Source organism: Epinephelus fuscoguttatus, linkage group LG7 (assembly GCF_011397635.1).
Source record: "Epinephelus fuscoguttatus linkage group LG7, E.fuscoguttatus.final_Chr_v1".
Taxonomy (NCBI): Eukaryota; Metazoa; Chordata; class Actinopteri; order Perciformes; family Serranidae; genus Epinephelus; species Epinephelus fuscoguttatus.
Window position 1 is genome coordinate 3,722,183 of NC_064758.1, and position 22,341 is coordinate 3,744,523.

Genomic DNA, 22,341 nt, shown 5'->3' on the forward strand with positions numbered 1-22,341 from the left:
AAACGGTAATGGGGGCAAATGCGTCCGTAATAGTCATTGCCTGTGTGAACGATCTGCGGCGTCTAGCTGTGTAATCACTGAAGTCAGCGGCAAACCTGAGCATCCAGTTGCTGACTGAGGGCGGGTGTTTCCTCGCCTCCCAGAGGATTGATTGCCGCGTGGAGAAGTGTAGGCAGCAAAAGATTAAAGTCCATGGTCGGTCTCCTTCTTTCGGGGAGCCACCACAGTAGATCCTGTGGGTGTGCTCGATTTCAGGTTTCATGTACTTCAGAGCGAGGAACCATACCGGGATCATTTCCTCCAGAAACTGCACTGGGGCATCCCTCTCTGGGTTCTCCGGTAAAATGTAAACCTGAATGTTACATCTACTGTTACGATCCTCCAAATTCGCAATCTTTTGTTTGAAACCCAGTCACTTATCTTGCGTGTCGGAGAGGACAGCAGAGACGTTCTCAGTGTTATTTTTCAGGGTAGCAAGCTTCCCTTCAGCTGAAATAATCCTCCTAGTCACCGATGCTAGCTCTGTCTGCACCGCATCAAGCTTGTTAGCCACCTCTTGCGTACAAGCTTCCAGCTCCTCACGCAGCAAAGCTCTTACAACTTAAGCGATGGATTTAATATCTTCGTCTTTCAGTTTAGCTGTCTTTCCCTTCAAATTAGGCATTTTAATTGCTTGTCGATGAATTGACCACAAAAAAAAAGCTTGCTTGATGTCCAATGACTTAAATACAAGATAACAATGGGATGTTGTCAGAGAGCTCACAACTCAGGCAGCCATTAGGTTCAAGCGGTCACCGGAAGTCCCTCAAAAAATCCTTTTCAAGGTTTTCGGGCTATCGGGTGAATTGGACAAAGTCTAAGAGCCCTCCCTCTGACTTCCTACTGCCCCAAATCATTATTTCAAGCTGGATCATTTCACTGGCCTCATAAGGGAATTAAATATTTAGGAATTTTCTTCCCCAGGCAATTAAGGGACATAGTACAATTTAACTTCGACCCGCTCCTAGACAAAAAGATGAAGAGATGGTTGCCACTGTATCTGTCATCGTGGGGTAAGGTTAATATTGTAAAGATAAATTGTGCTCCAAAAGTAAATTATTTCCTCCAGTTGCTTCCACTCTTTCTATCAAGTATTTCAAACAATTTGATGCACTTTGTGATATTTTTTCTGGAGCAGCAGAAAGCCAAGAATGCATATAGGTAAACTACAGAAACCCATAGCAAAAGGTGGCTCAGGCCTCCCAAATCTGTTATTTTATTATTATGTTTTTAACCTGAGGCATCTGTCATACTGGGCACTTCCTTCAGAGAGAGCCCCCCTCCCGTGGTATACATTAGAAAGATCAGTGTGCACCTCCTTCTCCCCATTATTAGGGCCCGAGCGACGACGAAGTTGTCCGTGAGGACCCTATTGAAATCGTGCTGTTTATTATTATTTATTAGGGTCCGAGCGACGACGAAGTCTTCTGTGAGGACCCTTTTGTAATCGTGCTGTTTATTAGGGCTGAGCGACGACGAAGTCGTCCATGAGGACCCTATTGTAATCGCGCTGTTTATTATTAGGGCCCGAGTGACGACAAAGTCGTCCGTGAAGACCCTACTGTAATCGTGCTGTCTATTATTATTTATTAGGGCCCGAGCAGGTCACAGACCTGCGAGGTCCCTATTGTTTTTCGAATGATTATTATTATTAGGGGGCGAAGCCCGAGGGGCCGAGGGAACGTGTATGCAAGCAGACGCGTTTCCTAGGACCAGCGGTGCTAGGAACCCTGTTGTTTTTGTAAAGATTTTTATTTTTATTCTTCCGTAGGTAAAAGTGGCGCTGCAGGCTAAACCGTGCAAGGGAGAGCGGTGCAATTTGGAGGGGTGGTCCAGACCCCTGCACGTACCTCAGATACAAAAAACTATGTATATCTGCCTGCAGGGGGCGCTATAACCTAGGCCAATGGGTTTTTGCCTGTAGCTCCCACAGCGTATGTCGCACATTCAAAAATCTTGTATCCCCAGCTTCCCTGAATAGAGTTGAATCACTTTGCCATAGGCCACGCCCACTTGCGCCTAGGAAGTTTTTTCGCAAAATCGCGAAAACTGGAAAACCTACTTTTTCGAACTTCTCCTTGGGATTTTGTCCAATCTTCGTGAAACTTGACATATACACTCTTCTACTGGACCTGATCTAAAGTTATCAAAAGAATTTTATTCGGTCAAAAAATGCGCAAATTATTAACAAACAAACTTCTATAGCTAGCTATAAAAATGCAAACTGTTGGGTATCTCGGTCAAACTAAATGCTATTAACACCAAATTTGAGATCATTGGTTGGCATAAGACTGTGAGGGTATGAGCCGAATTTGGCGAATTTTGGCAACTAGGGGGTGCTACAAATATGGTAAGTTTATATCTCTTGAACGGCTGCACCGATTTCTACGAAATTCGGTTGGTATGATGTAGGGCCAATTCTGAGGTCATATCTTGGAGGTGGTCATGACTTGTCAATGTGGGCATGGCTTATTACAAGATAAACAACAAACATTAATTTCAGCCAAACTATTATGCTGAGGGCTTTGAAATTTTAAGGGTACATATAGAATAGGACACAGATCTTTCGTACCAAAAATTGCACATGTACTCCACTAGGTGGCGCTATGATGGATGCAAACACGTTTTTGTCTGCAACTTACACATTTTAAATGACACTTTCACAAACATTACATCCATGTGTTCCCTGGATAGAGCTGGGATTTCTGACACAGGCCCCGCCCACTTCTGCTGCACATTCTCTTTGCTAATTCGCCACATGTCCAAAACCTACTTTTTCGAACTTCTCCTACATTTTAAGTGCCACCTGCCTGAAACTTTGCACATAGAATCTCCAGATGTGTCTGATGAAAAGTTATCAAATGAATTTTGGCACTCCAAAAAATGCGCTTGTTACAACCAAACAATCTTTTTTTCTAGCTAAAAAACACACATTGTTTCATATTTCACTCAAAGTAGATGCTTTCAACATCAAACTTAAGTCACTCGTTCCCGAGGTCATCCAGATGCTTTGTGCCAAATTCGTCGCAAATCGGTCTATAGGTGGCGCTATAACGGATGCAAAGGCAGTTTTGCCTGTAACTTCCGCATTTTAAATGACACATTCATAAACATGCGTTCGCCCAGAGCCCGTTGTCCTTTGGGGACAACTTCCATGGGCTCCGTGGGAGGCGGGGAACGAGTCGCACGGGGGGCCTTGGCCCCCGTTCATAACTGCTTGCAGTTCTAGTTATTAGGGCCCGAGCAACGACGAAGTGATCCGTAGGACCCTATTGTAATTGCGCTGTTTATTATTAGGACCTGAGCGAAGACAAAGTCGTCTGCGGAGGACCCTACTGAAATCGCGCTGTTTATTATTATTATTATTATTATTGTTCCGACATTTCGTGTCCCAATTTCGCCCCTTTCCCAAAACTTTCCACATTCATCCAGCCAGATCCGAAATTCGATATTTTTAGGTGGTTGCACATGGTCATCACTAGGTGGTGCTATAATCAAGGACAATGCGTTTTGGGTCATAACTCCCATATACTTTGTGGCACATTCAAAAACCTTATATCCACGCATTCAGTCAATTGTGCTGAATCTCTTGATATAGGCCACGCCCATTTCCGCCTAAGTTTTTTTCCACAAATTCGCAAAATGTCGCAAACCTACTTTGTCAAACTCCTCCCAGGCAATTTCACCGATTGGCATGAAACTTTGCACACAGCATCTGTGGACCCTCCTGACAAAAAGTTATTAAAAGAATTTTGATATTCCAAACAATACTCAAGTTATTAAATAATAACTTCCTGCAGATTTTGTTGTAAACACGATGTGCTGCATATCTCCACATTGGTGTATCCGAATGATATGAAACTCAGGTTACTACTTCCTGATGAGGCCCTGAGGCTCTGTGCAAAAGGTCAGGCGATGACCACCAGGTGGCGCTCTTTAAATTGAAGTATTTTATATCTCAACATCGGTTGGGTAGATTAACACGAAACTTGGCATAATTATTGTCAATACCCTCCTGAGGACATCTGACTAAAGACTCACCGATCTGCCACTAGGTGGCGCTCTGGTGGCCATCTAATTTAACATTTGGCACTGTGCCAACACCATAACACATATGGAAATAAAATTAATAGGGGTGGTATAGACTGGCCCCTGTAACTCGCACACCAAAAATGACCAGCAGGTGGTGCTATTTTCAATGCAAAAGCGTTTTTGGCTAATAACTCCCACTTAATATGTCACACATTGTTAAACCTTCTATTTAGGTGTTCTCTGAATTCAGCTGAATTGTGCAGTGTAAGCCACGCCCGCTTTCGCGGTAACTTTCCATTCGCTAAATTGCGACAAATGAAAAACATACTTTTTCGAACTCCTCCTAGGCGATTTGACTGATTTGCACCAAACTTTGCATGAAGCATCTGTGGATCCTTCTGACAAAAAGTTATTAAAAGAATTTTGATCGTCCAAAAAACGCCCAAAATATAAAACAACAAATTCCTGCACATTGTTTTCAAAACAAACAGTCTTTCATATCTTGAGCAAATACAGTCCGATTACCACAATACTTTTGCTAATTGTGTTCCATGGCCCGATGAGGGTTTGTGCAAAATTCGGTGCAAATTGGCCAATAGGTGGTGCTCTGGTGGCAGTCTAATTAGTGTGAATGGAAGTAAATTGGAAAATCTTCAAATCCTCTTCTTGTCCCTCATACTTTGAGCTAGAGACACCATGTCAACTTTTAAAGAGTCAGAAGACCTTGAATGCATTAACTGTACATAATTATCTATCTTTATCTTTATTTCGGCCATGACCAATATTCTTTTGTTTATGAACACTGGTAGATAGCTATCTTGCCACCAGGTGGTCTTTGGCTGCTCCTGAAAAAAAAAAAAAAAGAGACGAAGAAATCTGAGTATCTGATTGAAAATTGATACACAGGACAAGAATGGCGAGCTCATGATTTATACCTTTAAATGTCAGTGCCTGCTGTTTTTAGATCGGAGGGACAGAGCTGCCAGCTGAAATGGAGGTGATACAGCCCCCTCTCTCCCTCAAAACTAATCAATTACACCATCAAATGACTCCAAAACGCTCTAGTGGAAAACACACGGTTTCTGCATTCCCCACGCTATGAAATAATAATGTTTAATTAAGTAACATTACGACACATGAAGCAAATACTCAGAAATACTTTCTTCAGTAAACCACTGGGCGGAGTGACACAGTTCGTACCTGAGACAGTGCCGTAGTTCTTGCTTGCAGCCTTGCATTTGCGGTATCGTCAGCTGGATGCAGCAGAAAGTTTGAGAAAAGTTTACAGAGTGCTGTTGTAAATCATGGTTTACACATGTATTGTAAAAGGTTGCAGTAACAAGCCGAAGACGTGGAGCAGAGTGATGTATATCGACAGGATGAAACAATTTGTGCTGGACATCGATCCCAACACGCCTGTGGAAACAGTCCAGAAAATGTTTGTTTATGAGGACTACAGTGAAAGGATGGAGCGCAGAAGTTCAGGAGTGGTTCAAATGCTTTTCTTGAAAGATACTGTCTTTTCATCTGTCGGCATCACAAAACGAGCAGACGTGGTAAGTGATCGTTGTGTAATTGTGCTCAGCATCTCTCTGCTGTAATGTTAACGTTACCGGGCCCTATTAGCAGCCGGCTTTTTTAAAAAAAAATTAATAAACTGGTGGTGTTTATGTGACATTTTTGGCATTTATAGAGCGCTAGACCCAGATTACACACATCCACAGACACAGAGAAGCACATCCACACACACACACATCAACCCTCAGCCAGGCACATGCGCAGTTGCGCACTCTCAGCTGATTGTAAACAGATAAGATGGTGACAAGACGCAACTTCAGTGTTAATTTAAAGCTAGAAGTTTTGAAATATTCCCAACGAATGTCGGGGGAATACGCCATGAGGTATATGACGCCTGGTTAGCAGAGGACGGCAACAAAACCTTCACAAAAGGAGGGAACATGAGAGCAGCTGACAAACGCAAGATAACGGCCTACAACCTCCTTTACCTTACTTATACATGGCTTTCTCAGCCCAAACAGCACCGCCACCTTCAACAAACCCAGGCTCTGTACATGCGAGCTCCAGGTAGAAGCAGTGCTGATACTACCTATCCTAGCACATTCACCATACTCTATTTCACACGCTACATAGCATAACTCCAATATAAGCTAAGTTTAAGGCGATAAATAAACTCACAGGATCAACAAACACACTCACCTTTCAGCACGGTCTCAAATAAAAGGGATTTGAATAGGCCACTAAGTTTGTGATTTCATAATAAACAGTTCAACTGAACATTTTTTGCCTGCCTATTTGTTTGACTGACAGTTTTTCGTATTACTGAGATTACGCTGATTTGTCATAAAGTCAAAAAGTAAAAATAGCTTTGCAAGTAGTAAGTTACTTTTGCCATTTTCTCATACTTTAGCTTGCTACATTTCTCTGGGGATAGCTTCAATATAGTGAAACTTTATTTTGATGTAGAGAAACTGGTAGCTTAGCTCACTACATTTTCCAAGTAGTTTGCCCAACACTGGCCCCGCCCTTTGGGAAGACATTTTGGTTAATGCAATTTTATTAGGAATTTACGCATTCAAAAAGTCTTGTGATTTTAAGGAGAGGCACAAGGATGCAGTGACTGAGGAGCCTGTTAAAAGTTTTTATTTTCATAAAATTAAACTCATTGATTTAACATGCCATTGCCTCAGAAAGGCTAAACAACAATACAACATTGTTTGCAAAATCAGCAGGAGGAGGCTGTAGAAATAGCTGTTTGCAGCTTGCAGCTCTCGCTCTCTCTCTCTCTCTCTCTCTCTCTCTCATTCCTTGGAATTTACCTTTTGTCTGTTGGAGGGGGGGGCACTATATGAATAAAAAAAACCCTAAAATTATTCTGGCAAAGTGATTTTGCAAAATCAAAGTTGCAAGTATCACAAGCAGGTTTTGGGCTTCACAAATCTGATCAGTCCCTTTGGCTGATCACATTTGTCTAAAGAATGAATGAGGCCAAACACACACATAGCCAGGGGCGCCGCCAGGAATTTTGGGCCCCATGAAAAAAAAGCACATTGGGCCCCCCCTGCGCAACTGTTGTCACCACATCTCTAGGACCTAACTGACCCATTAAAAGCTTTAACTCTAACTTTGAAGGCTTGCAACTGTCTTGCTTCTTGTAGTTTAATACTACCAGTACAACAGTAGAAAAATACCCGTGCACAGCGTAAGTCAAGGTGCTGGTACTGTGCCAAAAGTGCAACTACGTAAAGAAGAAAAAACACACATATGTTGTGGCTCTTGTGTTCTTAAAATTCTGAGATTATCCTCCTTGTGAGATGGTATTGAAATATCTCTCTTGCAGATTAGAATCAGAATCGGTTTTACCGAACAGATGTGCTGTTGTCCTTGTATTGCTATTTGAATGAATCTGACTATGTGAGGCTATTCCATATTTTATATGGTATAAATGGTAATTTTGCCATTGAAACAGTGTATATATTATTTTGATTCTTTTCTGTTGTTCAATTATGTAAATCTTAGAGTGCTGTTTCCTATTTAAAAGATGTTCTTCCTGCGCTCAGTATGAGCCTGATGAAGTGAAACGTATTGCTCTGCTCTGTTAAATCTTGATCCTCTTTCAAAGTCCTGTCTTGTGTGTGGTATGTAGCCACAACATATGTGGTTTTTTTCTTTACATAGTTACTACCAGTACAATATTTACTGCTAGTGAGTTGTACATGCAACAGCCTGCATACAGTATGCAATTCACTGTTGCAAAAATAAATTGAACTCATGGGAATAATAAAGTCTGTATCTATAGATGTCATTTAACGGCCATAATTCAATCTAAATGGAAGCATCTAACTGGATTATTTTAATATTGCCTGTAACTTTAATACAGGCTGAGTTAGGCTACTTAATGTTTCCAACTGTCCAGCATCCAGTACAGACAGTTGCAGGCTGTTTTTGTTTCATAATAATCATTATGTGGAAAAATAATTAGTTTGAATTTCTGTCATTGAAAAATATTTCATTTTCTCTTTTGTAATGATAAAAACGAGCAAGAGAGAGAGAGAGAGAGAAATTCGCACAGACTCCCTGCAATGATGCTAACTGGCATGTCATTCAACACAATGTTGCTCACCTTTTTCACTGGGACGGGTTAGGGTTAAAGTTATGGGGAGACAGGGTTTCTGCTTCTGACTCATCTGTTGTTGAGTCTGGTAAAAGGGGCAGAGACAACTGATTTAATATGAATATCTTGCTAAACATTTACCTGCACTGATTAAATGTAGGTTAAAAAGGAGTGAAATGTAGGCTAACAATAGTCTGTAGCTAGTTTATTTCACTATGGACATTAATTAAGCTAACAGGTTCATTTCTACCACTCACAGACTATAGGCTACCCACCTTTCTTGGGGAAAAACTGGCTCACACATTGACACCTTTTCTTTTGCCTCTGCTCTCTCTCCTTTCTCTCTTTCCTTTTGTGAAAACCGGATTTTCTTTTAGTACTAGCTAGTATGATGATGACTGTTGCATTCTAGTGCAACTGCTGACTGCTGCTAGGCACCATCACCATCAGTACGCTAAGGCAGGACCAAACCATTTCATGCAGATACAGGGGATTGTCAGTCAATATGGATGTTTACTTTTTTGTCAATGGGGATATTTAACTTTTACTGCCAAAAACAAGTAAAAACAAAGAGAACATTAATTTTATTACTATATTTAAAAAAAAAAATTCTTAATGATGATGGTTTAATAATTTTATCGTCAAACAACATAAAAATACGTCCACTAACAGTGCATTTTTTCACACAGATTGGCTCAGATTGTTAGTATAATTATTAAGTATAATTATAGTATAAGTTAGTAAAATTATTAAGTAGTAGTAATTAATACTTATTAAGTGCACAAGTGTGCTACGTGAGTTTACACTGCACAGTAGTGGAAAACGCAATGTACTATTGGCGCACTCAAAACAGTCCAAATGTTGAGCGTGGAATGATGGATAATTCTCACCCTTAACGATCAAATAGAAAGTCAAATAGAAGTCATTAGTGATGTTTGTTGAGTCTGTAATGATTTGGTACTGCAGACAATAATGTGAGTGCTAACATTAGCTAGCTACATGTAGCTAACACACTCCAAGCTACAGCAGTTAGCAGGAAAATTAAAATATTGGTTTGACTTTTTGATTTAAATAGTCAGCAATATATGCTTTTGATACTGTGAGGTATCCTGTCTATGGACACTGGCAGAACGCTAAGAAGTGGTGTTAAGGGCATGGTCTCAGCAACAGCAGATATGCCGGGCAATGAAAACATTGCGCAAGAACTCAAAAAGCTTCCCTCAAAAATTGATGAGATGACTGGTAGCATCAGACAGGAGCTGAACAGCAAAGTGGACCATCTTGAATCTACTATCCAGAAAAGTCATGGCCAAGTTCTGTCCGAGCTGGCGAAACAGAGCAAAGAGATCCGCACGCACATGGATCTAGAGATTGGGAGACAGGAGGTGCGTATTGACAATTTAGAAAAAAAAAAAATCAAGCGCGGAGCAGTGCAGTGGAGGCCTGTGAGGATCTATCCATCCCTCATTGGACTCGTTAACATTGGTACAATGGAATGTCTGGACAGATCTGAACAATAGATTACGATCCACATTCCTAGCATCATTATCACCTGATTTAATTTCTTTAAATGAAACCCATTTAATGGGAGACGCAACTATTTATTTAGAGGGCTATGTTTGGTTCGGTCATAATAGAATGACACACATTAAAGCCCCAAGAGGCTCAGGAGGTGTAGGGATATTTGTTAAATTCCATCTTTTCAGTGAATTTGAAAGAGAAATAGTTGATAAAACAGTGGATGGAATTATAGGGATCTGTCTTACACATAGATGTTCAGACTATAGTTTTGTTATTTGTTCATGCTATTTACCACCCTAACTGTCTCACTGGGGAAGGGACGCATCTTCTTTTTTTGCTCATTTACTGAGCCAGGTTTACCTATTTTCAGATTTGGACACTATGTATGTTTGTGGAGACCAGTTAGATTATTTAAGTGAAGTGGACAATACTCCTATACGTACTGCAGTTGATGACTGTGTGAACCGTCATGGAGAGGCCTTCTTGGAATTTCTACTGGACTCTAAAATGTGTGTTATAAATGGACGGGTGAACCCACTTTGCGATAACTTTACCTCAGTCTCAACCAAAGGGAGGGCTGTCGTAGATTATATAGCTGTACCTTTTGACTGTCTAGAAACTTGTCTGGATTTTAAAGTATTACCTTCATCTGAACTTATGTCAGACTGCCAATGCAATGATTTGATTAGTGATAGTTGTCGAGTCCCTGATCACTCACTGTTATTTCATGAATTAATTGCGCGGCAACAAACTGATATTACAGATGGGAGTGATCATGAATCAAATAACATTGTACACAATAAATGTATTCATAAACTATTCAGGAATGTTTCAAGACAACTTTCTGACTAAATGGAAAAGGGTATAGTGGAACTGGTTGAAAGTATACAGACAGTACAAAATACACATGATGATATTGATAAATGGTACAGTAGAGTTTGTGAGCTTTTACACAGTGAGCTAGGTGGAGCAGTCACAAGACCAGAGTCGCCTCAGAAAATTCACAGGCTTATAAACCATTCTGGAATGAGGAGTTAGGGGATTTGTGGAAGGCAATGCATAAAGCAGAACATATTTATTTGAAATACAAAGGTGAAAAAGAACAGAAAGAACAGTACAGAGCTGATTTTAAACTGGGGCAAAATTTGTTTGATAAACGGTTACAATACTTCAAAAGACAATACAATAAGGGTTATATCTTGCAACTGGAGGAAACTCATGCATCCAGTCCTCAACGTTTCTGGGACCAAATTAATACTTGAATGAACTTGGGCCAAAAGACAGAGTAAAATACCATAGGAGTTTATGATATCAAGGATGGGATATGAATGGGAAGTGTTTTCCAGACTTGCTTTCTGTTGATCAAAAGAGTGACTGTTTTGATTCAGCCTTCTTTGATGGAATTTGTCATCTCAAATTCCAGCTAGAGAACCAATCGCCTCATACCATCACTCATGAAAATGCTCTTAATGAAGCTATTAATGTTGAGGAAGTGAAGAAAGCATTGCTACCCTGAAAGTGGGAAAAGGCTTCAGGATTTCATGAACTGACAACTGAAATACTGATATGTCCCTTGTTTACAAAGCTCTTCTATGTTTTATTGAATTTTTGTTTTGAAAATGGGACTATTCCGTCAATATGGTACAAATCTATTGTTAGCCCAATACCGAAATCTTTGAAAAATGACCCTAGGATACCTTCAAATTACCGTGCCATTAGTCTGTTGAGTACTGCATATAAATTGTATACCTCCATCCTTAACAATAGGCTCATGGCTTATCTGGAAGAAAATAATTGTTTAGTGGAAGAGCAGAATGGTTTCAGAAAGGCTAGAGCCTGTATTGATCATGTATATTCTATTACCGCTGTAGTTAGAAGTAGGATAATGCAAAACAAACCATTATTTGCTTGTTATATAGATTTCCAAAAAGCTTTTGATTTTGTCAACAGAGACCTACTAGCCTATCATCTTCTTGCAGAAGGAATAGGAGGAAAATTCTACTGGGCCATACAGTCATTATACAAAGAGCCTGTGTTAAAGTTAATGAATACTGCTCAGGCTGGTTCCCTACACCATCTGGGGTCAAGCAAGGTGACTGTCTTTCTCCCACTCTGTTTGCTATATTTATTTACAATTTAGCTAAGGAAATAAAATATCTAGGACTGGGTCTGAATTATGACAGTAGTAATCAATTGGGCATATTACTGTATGCAGATCATATACTCCTGGTTGCTGAAAATGAGAAAGATCTGCAAAAAATGTTAGAATGTGCAGAGAGTTGGTATAAAAAAAAAATGGAGACTCACAGTTAATCACAGTAAAACTCAGATCATACATTTCAGACATACAGGGATTAGAAGGAGCAATTTTCAGTTTTATTTTGGAGATCAAAAATTATAGTATGCTGCAAATTATAAATACTTGGGTTTTATTTTGGATGAACATTTAAACTTTGGACATGGAACATCTGTCTTGGCTGAATCTGCAAATAGGGCACTTGGTGGTATAATAGCAAAAATGAAACAGCTGGGTGATCTGGGATATGTTACCTACTCCAAATTATTTCATACATGTGTTTGCCCTGTTATGGACTATATGGCAGAGGTGTGGGGCTCAAAGTTAAGAGTGAAAGGGTAAATGGTACAGAATAGAACAGTACGGTATTTCCTAGGAGCCCATAAATTCACCCGTCTTGGCAATAACTGGAGATATGGGATGGGAGCCGTGCAAAGTGAGATGGAAAGGTAGCATGCTAGCTCTATGGAACAGATTGCTAAAAATACCAGAGAGTTGAGTTGCTAGGAAAATATTCAGCTGGGATGTGACTGTAAAGGGTGCATGGGCAAGTGAGATGGATGATATATTTAGAGAAATTGGAGCATCTGACCTTTATCAAAATGTACATACTGTAAACATCTCCTTGGCGAAGGAAGTTTTGTCTAACACATATCAGAGTAAATGGTCACAGAACATACTATATAAACCAAAATTAAGAACTTTTTGTATGATAAAAAGTTTTTATGGAAATGAAAAATGTTTGTGCTCCATTGTCTAAGAGACAAATATCACTATGCACCCAACTCCGCTCTGGGATCTTGCCCCTGCTCCTTGAGACTGGACGTTACCGGGCGGTTGTGTTTTATTGTCCCTTATATCATGAGTTGCGCCAAAAGTTATTTGATAAGTGTAAAAATATTGATTTGATGTGGTTGAGTGATGCAGAGAGACTAAAATGGATTTTTGACTATAAGGTATTTGCACTTCCTGAATATTTAGATAAAGTTTGGGACAAACTAGTCTCGCTCACCAGACCTTTCTTTTCTTGAGAAAGGTCTGATGAGCGAGACTAGTTTGTTGCTGGGCCAACTCTCACTTTAAGATTTGAGAAAAAAACGCCCCGGCTGCTTGTATTTCTTTCAACCAATCACAGTCGTTCTGGGCGGTGCCACAGCAACGGTGTGCTTGCAAAAATATTGCTGGGGGGAAACAGGTTTTGGTGTAACACACCCACAAAAATATCACCTACAGGACACGAACCATGGCAGAAAAATGGCTACATCCCCGCAAGATCAAACACCGCAAAAGTTCGGAAAGGATGTGTTGAAAAGAGTTGAAAACTGCTACACAACTGGAGGTGGTAGGGCGGGACTTCAGCAGGTGGCTCGTTCCGCCCAATGAGAGGCTGATCTATGCAGCGAACTTCCGCCCACTCAGACTAGGGACAAACGAACAAAAAGGACATAGATGATGTATTTATTCTGTTTTCCAGGTGGGCACTATGTGGAATTGTTAATCTATTTTGGTGTGCACTGTGTAGCTTTCAAACCATAGCAAGTGAATGTGATACAGTCAATTATTGTTTATGGTGTCTTATAATCCCTTAAGGGATGGGTCTTTGGACAGGACACGGAAATAAAAATTCATTCATTCATTCATTCATTCATTCATTCATACAGCAGCACATTTTAATTAGCACTGACATTGCAGCATAGTTAGCACTCAAATGTTGGGGATAATGCTCCACCATCCATTTGCAATTTGCCATTTAAGAAGAAAAGAAGAAGAGGTGGTTGGAAAAATAATCTGTTGTCACTTCTGGTAGGTGCAAAACAGATGTGCGCAATTTGAGATAAATCTATCCTGTTGAAATTAGTACACCATGCAACTAGTTTGTAGTGTACTAATGTACTACATTGAAGTGTAATAATGAAAGTATGTGATTTGAGACACACTCTTGGTCTCTACATAGTTCTGGATATTTTCACTGAGTTTCATCAAGATTGCTCCAAGACAATGTAATCAATAGCCTATTTCCTTCTAAGCCCCACCCTTTGCAAAGACTTTCCCATTTTCTGCATATAAAATAGTCCATCCTGATGGCCTCACTTGTCCAAGAGGCTTTTTTGTATAACACATTGAGTTGTCCATGTGTGTCAAATTTCTAATCAATCAGACTCATGGTGCGGCCTGTCCTTTTTTTTGTTTTTCTTTTTTTTTCTCTTTTTGGGGCTCACAATTTTAGTGCCACCATCAGACTGATCAGAATCAAATTTCAAATTTCCAGTTATGGTGCAGACTTCCATGTCTCTAGCTCATGCAAACTCACAGTAAATTTAGCAAAAGAATGATATAGCATATGATGCACCCATAATCATGATACTTCTACTTCTTGGTCAATACCTGGCCCCAGAGCATGTGTACCAAATTTGGTGATATTCTTTATGAGGTTACACATTTGTGGTACTTGTGGCGCTCTTTATGGGTAAGACTCAATATGCTTTGATACATCTCTTCCCCAACATGTAAAGAAGATATTTACCAAGATTTAAGATGACTGGTCAAATTGTTAATGAGTTTTTGTGTAAGCCAGGTGTTTTGGACTGATCTTGCACATTTATAATAGAGATGTAACTGGAAGGTTTCTTCTGGGCTGGATGTGGCCCGCAGGCCGGCAATTGAATAGGCTTCCTTTACTAGGCTGACCAGGACTGGAGCCTATCATCACTGCAAATCTGTATCGGACAAAAATACCCTGAAAATGAGAAATGATTCATTAAATCAAGGCTTTTTTATAGTTTATGCGTAGTTTTTATAGTTTCTGTAAAATGAACATATCATTTTGTTAAAGACTGCTATTGACTAAAGCAAAGAAGAAACATTGGCAGTGATGGGTTTGCCTTCTCTAGGGCTTATACAGCATTTGTATTCAAATATGTGTGTTCTTCTTTGAACACAGGCGTATTTCTGTGATGGCAAGTTGAATCACTCGCAAGGGCCTGTTTTCTGCTCTTGAGAGCCCACCAGCAACTCTCTCTATGGCTCAATCCCCTCTCTAGCTCTACACCATTAACAGGACTACCGGGCGTAGGGCCCCTGAACAAGCTGCTGTATCATACAAACTGGGAGTGTGACAGTTGGTTGTTGGGTGTCTTGCTCTGAACCAGTGTTTGACAGAAGTCTGTCTGACATCAGTTCTTCTCCTCTGTGTTTGCAGGTGATGAGCATCCTGAGTAACCCCAGCGGAGTTTCCTCACAGCCACAGCACGACTTCTCTATCTCACCGCTCCACAGTGCCTTGGACTCCTCTCCATCCAGTGTCATCTCAGCAAGCTGCAGCCAGCGTTCAGCTGAGGCCTCCATTAAGACAGTGGACAGCCTCCCGTCATCCCAATCCTACTGCCCCCCCACATACAGCACCACTAGCTACAGCATGGACCCAGCTGTGGCTGCTGCCGGCTACCAGTACAGTCAGTATGGCCAGAGTGAGTTCTGAGTCCTATTTTTTCAGACTAAACAAACAAACTCTGTCTTTTATGACTCCCTGTCACAAACTGGTAGAGCACAATCCCTTAAGCCCCATTTCCACCAAACAATTTCAGTGTGGTACCTTTAGAACCAAAAGTAATGCTTCAGACATGGTACCTAGACCCTAGCATTTCCACTGCAAACAGTGCCCTTAAATGTGGGCGGGATTGTTGTCACTCACTGCTGTGTCCAGCACTCACAACATTTCCTCATTACCTGTGACACAGAGGGAAGTCTGCACCTCATTTGTTATCCACAGAACAAGGCTTTTGTGCATTTAGTCCTTCTCAGGCAAACTGGGGGTTTAATGCTGCCCGGAGAAACGGTGCTCTGCGACACTGTTTTTTTCTCCGAGTGAGGATTAGAATGTATGCAGTACATATAATCTGGCCAAAATTAACATACAGTACAGGCCAAAAGTTTGGACACACCTTCTCATTCAATGCGTTTTCTTTATTTTCATGACTATTTACATTGTAGATTCTCACTGAAGGCATCAAAACTATGAATGAACACATGTGGAGTTATGTACTTAACAAAAAAAGGTGAAATAACTGAAAACATGTTTTATATTCTAGTTTCTTCAAAATAGCCACCCTTTGCTCTGATTACTGCTTTGCACACTCTTGGCATTCTCTCCATGAGCTTCAAGAGGTAGTCACCTGAAATGGTTTTCCAACAGTCTTGAAGGAGTTCCCAGAGGTGTTTAGCACTTGTTGGCCCCTTTGCCTTCACTCTGCGGTCCAGCTCACCCCAAACCATCTCGATTGGGTTCAGGTCCGGTGACTGTGGAGGCCAGGTCATCTGCCGCAGCACTCCATCACTCTCCTTCTTGGTCAAATAGCCCTTACACAGCCTGGAGGTGTGTTTGGGGTCATTGTCCTGTTGAAAAATAAATGATCGTCCAACTAAATGCAAACCGGATGGGATGGCATGTCGCTGCAGGATGCTGTGGTAGCCATGCTGGTTCAGTGTGCCTTCAATTTTGAATAAATCCCCAACAGTGTCACCAGCAAAACATCCCCACACCATCACACCTCCTCCTCCATGCTTCACAGTGGGAACCAGGCATGTGGAATCCATCCGTTCACCTTTTCCGCGTCTCACAAAGACACGGCGGTTGGAACCAAAGATCTCAAATTTGGACTCATCAGACCAAAGCACAGATTTCCACTGGTCTAATGTCCATTCCTTGTGTTTCTTGGCCCAAACAAATCTCAGTGGTCTTAGCAGTGGTTTCCTAGCAGCTATTTGACCATGCTGCCTGATTCGCGCAGTCTCCTCTTAACAGTTGTTCTAGAGATGGGTCTGCTGCTAGAACTCTGTGTGGCATTCATCTGGTCTCTGATCTGAGCTGCTGTTAACTTGCGATTTCTGAGGCTGGTGACTCGGATGAACTTATCCTCAGAAGCAGAGGTGACTCTTGGTCTTCCTTTCCTGGGTCGGTCCTCGTGTGTGCCAGTTTCGTTGTAGCGCTTGATGGTTTTTGCGACTCCACTTGGGGACACATTTAAAGTTTTTGCAATTTTCCGGACTGACTGACCTTCATTTCTTAAAGTAATGATGGCCACTCGTTTTTCTTTAGTTAGCTGATTGGTTCTTGCCATAATATGAATTTTAACAGTTGTCCAATAGGGCTGTCGGCTGTGTATTAACCTGACTTCTGCACAACACAACTGATGGTCCCAACCCCATTGATAAAGCAAGAAATTCCACTAATTAACCCTGATAAGGCACACCTGTGAAGTGGAAACCATTTCAGGTGACTACCTCTTGAAGCTCATGGAGAGAATGCCAAGAGTGTGCAAAGCAGTAATCAGAGCAAAGGGTGGCTATTTTGAAGAAACTAGAATATAAAACATGTTTTCAGTTATTTCACCTTTTTTTGTTAAGTACATAACTCCACATGTGTTCATTCATAGTTTTGATGCCTTCAGTGAGAATCTACAATGTAAATAGTAATGAAAATAAAGAAAACGCATTGAATGAGAAGGTGTGTCCAAACTTTTGGCCTGTACTGTATATAAACACTTAAGGATTCACTCATTACTAAAACTGTATGTCATGTAAAAACTGAAGTAATGGTCAGAGTTCTCATATGGAATACTTAGGGTGTTGATTGATTCACGTCATCACCTCCTGCATTGTGTAACATTACAAGTTGATGTTCCACCTTAAAAGTTGCCGGCGGTCAGCCCAGTGAATTAAGCTGCTTTTTATCCTACTGCAGCTGCTGTGAGAGGTAGTAAAACATCCTTTCATTTTATAGTTATCGTTAACTAATGTATAAAACTCTCGTACAGCCTCAAAACTAGCCACTGCTCAGTCCTGAGCAGAGTGACCGTCCACTATTGCCCATTCAACTGACTGCAGTGTTCACAGCTCCACCTTTTAGTATCAAATCTGTGTGCTAGTACCCCAACAGAAGGGGTAACAAAAATGGTAATGGTACGGAACGGCTCTGTTGGTACCATCCACAAATTTTTGCAGTGGAAACAGAAAAAAAGTGTGCCAAACTGAACTGTACTGTATGGTACTGCTCGGTGGAAACGGGGCTTTACTAAGTGAGTACCAAATCCCAATTGTGCCAGAAATTGTGCCAGCAAATGTTATTTGGGACACACTGTGTCCCAAATAATATTTGATTATTTTATGAAACAGACACACCTGGCTGGTGTAACAGTTTATATGTCACTTGTGTGTGTATTTCTCCTAATTGATTTCAGGGAGGATCTCATAGTAAACACAACCTGTTAACAGCAATTGATTATGTATTCCACTGGATTTACCAAGGTGCTGCAATATACGGTGGTGGAAAAAAGTTTTCGGACACCCTTAAAATTTTACACAATCTCAAATATTATCATGAAATATTTGTGGAAAAATCTTTTTTGTGTTTCAAAGGTGTGGCTGCATTAGACAGATACAAACAAATACAAATTATATTTTTTTGTTTATTGTTTACAAGAAAAACTAACAAAACTAAATTCTTGACAGTTTCAATATGTCAGTTCTCAACATTGTCGGTATCAAAGTCAACAAATAACAGAGAATGTGTTCAAAACTGAACAAAAAATAAATAAACCATCACATCATCAAATTAATATTTAGTAGTCCTGCCATTGGCACGTAGTAGAGCTCTAATCCTGGCTGGCATGTTCCCCACGAGCCTTTCACACTGTTGAGGGGTAATCTTGTCCCATTCTTCTTGAATTACTGCTTTTAATTCTTCTAAATTCTTTGGTTTATGCTTTGAAACAGACCTTTTGATAATCCACCACAGATTTTCAATGGGGCTCATGTCCGGGGATTGAGCTGGCCACTCTAAGACCTGGATACTGTGCTCCTGCAGCCAAGTTCTACTGGCCTTGGATGTGTGGCAAGGGGCATTATCTTGTTGAAACATCCAGTTTTTACCTCAATGGAACAGTGCACGCACAGAAAGGAGCATGTGGGTTTCGAGAATGGTACAATACTTGGTAGAGTTCAACGTGCCATCACAGACAGTGAGATGACCAACACCAGCAGCACTCATGCATCCCCAAACCATGATACTGCCTCCACCATGCTTGACAGTAGGTACTGTACATGCTGAGATAATGCTTCGCCTGGCCTTCTGCGTACCCTCACATTAGTAGGAGGAAGATAAAGCTGGAAACTGGACTCATCTGACCACAAAATCTTCTTCCAATTCCTGGCTGTCCAGTTCTTGTGTGCCTGGGCCCAACGACGCCGGGCTAACCTCTGTCTCTCATTGATCAGGGGCTTCTTGACAGCCTTGTAGGACCTTAAGCCATGATCTAAAAGTCGGCCACGTACAGTGCGGGTGGAACACTGGACACCAGTTTGGTTTGACCACTGCTGCTGAAGCTCCTGTGATGTCATTCGGCGGTTTTGCCTGCACATGCGGATCAGGATGCGGTCATTTCTTGCTGAAGAAACCCTTGGACGCCCAGATCTTGGTTTGTCTTCCAAGCTGTTGGTTCGTCTGTATTTCTGCAGAGTGTATCCAACTGCTGAAGGACCGCATCTGCACTTCCTGGCTATCTGGCGGCAGCTGTACCCTTCCTGGCTGAGAATCTTTATCTTCAGGCATGTTTCCTGCGTTAGGTTCCTTGTTTTAGCCATTTTTGTGTCTGAAGAACTTTCAAATGTGCTGGCTTTATGTAGACACGAAGCTTGGCAACAAAAATTGTGTCTTTTAATAAAAAGAACGACCTTCATCACTGGTACCAAAATGACCCAATACTCAAAATTTCTTATGTATTTTTATGGAACCAATCAATTTTAAGTTTTTAATGGCTTTTTTAGGATTTATTTAGTATTTTGGCTGTGACTGTACTAAAAGAAATTGCACTTCAAGACCTAAGAGTGATTCTTAATGCAATATTTCACAAATGCACGGGGTGTCCGAAAACTTTTTTCCACCACTGTACAACAGTCAGTTCTGCAGTGAAAATTTCCCACCTCTGAAGATCAGGGTACAGTGTAATACTGTTGTCTGGCCCCCAGTGTCTGAAGCTCTTTTGGAACCACACCAGGAGAAAATATTTACTATAACACTGCTATTCAGCTGGGTTTAATGGTTGAGGGCCAGCTTTACCTTGGTGCCCTAACATACCCTTTTGGTATTCAACCATGTGTAGGAACACAACCTACACAAAGAGGTTAAATGTAGCAGTGCACTGTGTGTACAGTTTAGGATGTTTGATAGTGAAAAAAATATAACAAGCAAAGTTAGCAACCAAAGTTAGCCTCCATCAGAACCTGACCGGGCTGACTTAAGGTGGACTATTAAAGGATAACTTTGGCACTTTTCAACCTGGACCCTATTTCCCTGTGAAAATTGGTCAAAGAGACTGATGTGAACTACAATTTTTGAAACTGGTCTAGTATTGAGGGAGCTGCAGCGGACAGCAGCCGCGTAACAGGCTGTAATGAGGCAATTGAACTCCATCATTGTATGTCCATTAAAAGTGGTTATTTTCACCACATACAGGCTCAGTATGTTTTAAGTGTTTGAAGTGTTTCTTTACCTTTCACTTTATCTGGTTTGTTTGTTATTTCCTTGTTAAGCAGAAGTCTCCTCCTTAAATATCATATCACAAGATGTCACTTGTTGCAGGAGCACAACAGTGGAAATGTGTGAGATTTTTAGAGATTATAATAACCAGAGTAGTGTACAGTAAACGCACCGGATTTCGGTTATGTGGATGAGGCTGTTGAATTTGCCCGTTGCCTGTATTTATGTGAGCCGGAGTATATGGATGAAGAGTGGATGCGGAGAGAGAGCGGGAAAAAATGGCAGCAGAGGGTGAACCAGCAGAAAGGAAGCTGAAGGTGTGCCTGTGGGTGAAAAATGCCAGTGTTGTAAAGAGTGATGCAGGTTTGTGCATGTCCGACCTACAAACAAAACAAAACACTTAGGACAGCTGTCACAGACTATCTTTGTCAGATATGGACACACTGAAGTTTTGGCTCGCTGTGCTACAAATGGATCCTAACACCAGGGCCACACTGCTAGCGAAGTGCTGCGAAGCGCAGTGCACTGAAATTCTCACGCGAGCCTGTTCACACCAGACGCGCATTTCTCCACGCCGGTCGACAAGCGCTTCTGCTCCCAGCTGCTGTCTCCGTCACATTTGGGGCTGTTTTTCCATTATGGGTATCTCTCTCTCTGTTTGCGTGTGTGTGCCCCAACCTCCACCCCCTATAGCCAGCCCACAGTCACTCTCTCTCTCTCTCTCTCTCTCTCTCTCTCTCTCTCTCTCTCGCTCTCTCTCTCGCTCTCTCTCTCTCTCCCTCCCTCTCTGACTTTCTTTCTCTTTCTCTTTCTTGTGTGTGTGTGTGTGTGTGTGTGTGTGTGTTCATCTCTCTTGTGCTGTTTAGATACCACTGACTAATATGTATAGCCTATATTCCTGCCCGGCTTGACACATTCGCTCGTGGCTCGCTCAGAAAATAGACCAGACGCCGAAACAATCGCTGCAGCGCTGGCCATGGAGCTGCGTGGCACGGCCGGTGTGGATGACACAATCAGTTAACATGGACGCCAAAAGGAAACTGGCTTCGCTTCTCGGCCTGTGGGTCTGCAGTGACCACAGGAATGACTAGTACCTGTCAAAGAGGAGAAGAAATACAGTGCTAATTTTCCTAAGGAAAACCACTAGGTACAGCAAGGACCTAGCTGTGGCTGCTGCCGGCTACCAGTACAGTCAGTATGGCCAGAGTGAGTCCTGAGTCCTGTTAGTTCATACTAAACAAACAAAAGGCAACATTTTGATGTGTCTTTACTGTGTCTATTTATAAAACCGCATTCAAGAGTGGATTTACCTGCTGCAGATGAATGGAGGTAGGATAATGCTATTAGCTGAGGTTATTATGTTGACATTGCATATGGTTACACTTGAAAGCACAGCAGGATAACGGCAAAAACAATCAATCAATAAATGATTAGGAGGTGCAAAATATCATCTGATTCTGCAATGATTATAAAATAAATCTATATCGACTGATTACCCATTTTCATCAGCTGACACTATCTCTGCTACAGTGTGTGTGCGTATGGAGAAAATGTAATTATGCTTTGGTATTATACAACCTGTAATATATGTTTATGATATTTTATGCCTACATTTGCCCTTCCTGTGCATCAAGTAGATATCTACTGGCTATGAATGACAGTGGAAATGTTGGTTTTTGTACAAGCCCCAAGCCACGGTCTTTTCTAATAAGATAATCATTTGTTATTCCCACAGCAGAGAAATTTCTAGTGTTACATCAGCAAAGGGAATAGTGTAATAACAAGAAG

General features: G+C 41.2%; 1 protein-coding gene across 2 annotated transcripts in view; it reads left to right on the forward strand.

The window, feature by feature from the left end:
- The window catches only part of LOC125892000 (paired box protein Pax-7-like), a 267,516-nt gene that overhangs the window by 219,274 nt on the left and 25,901 nt on the right, over nt 1-22,341 (forward strand). For both annotated transcript variants that reach the window (XM_049581694.1, XM_049581695.1), the window contains exon 8: nt 15,220-15,487. In XM_049581694.1, coding sequence (XP_049437651.1) covers nt 15,220-15,487 — 268 coding nt within the window. The remainder of the gene's footprint in view (nt 1-15,219; nt 15,488-22,341) is intronic.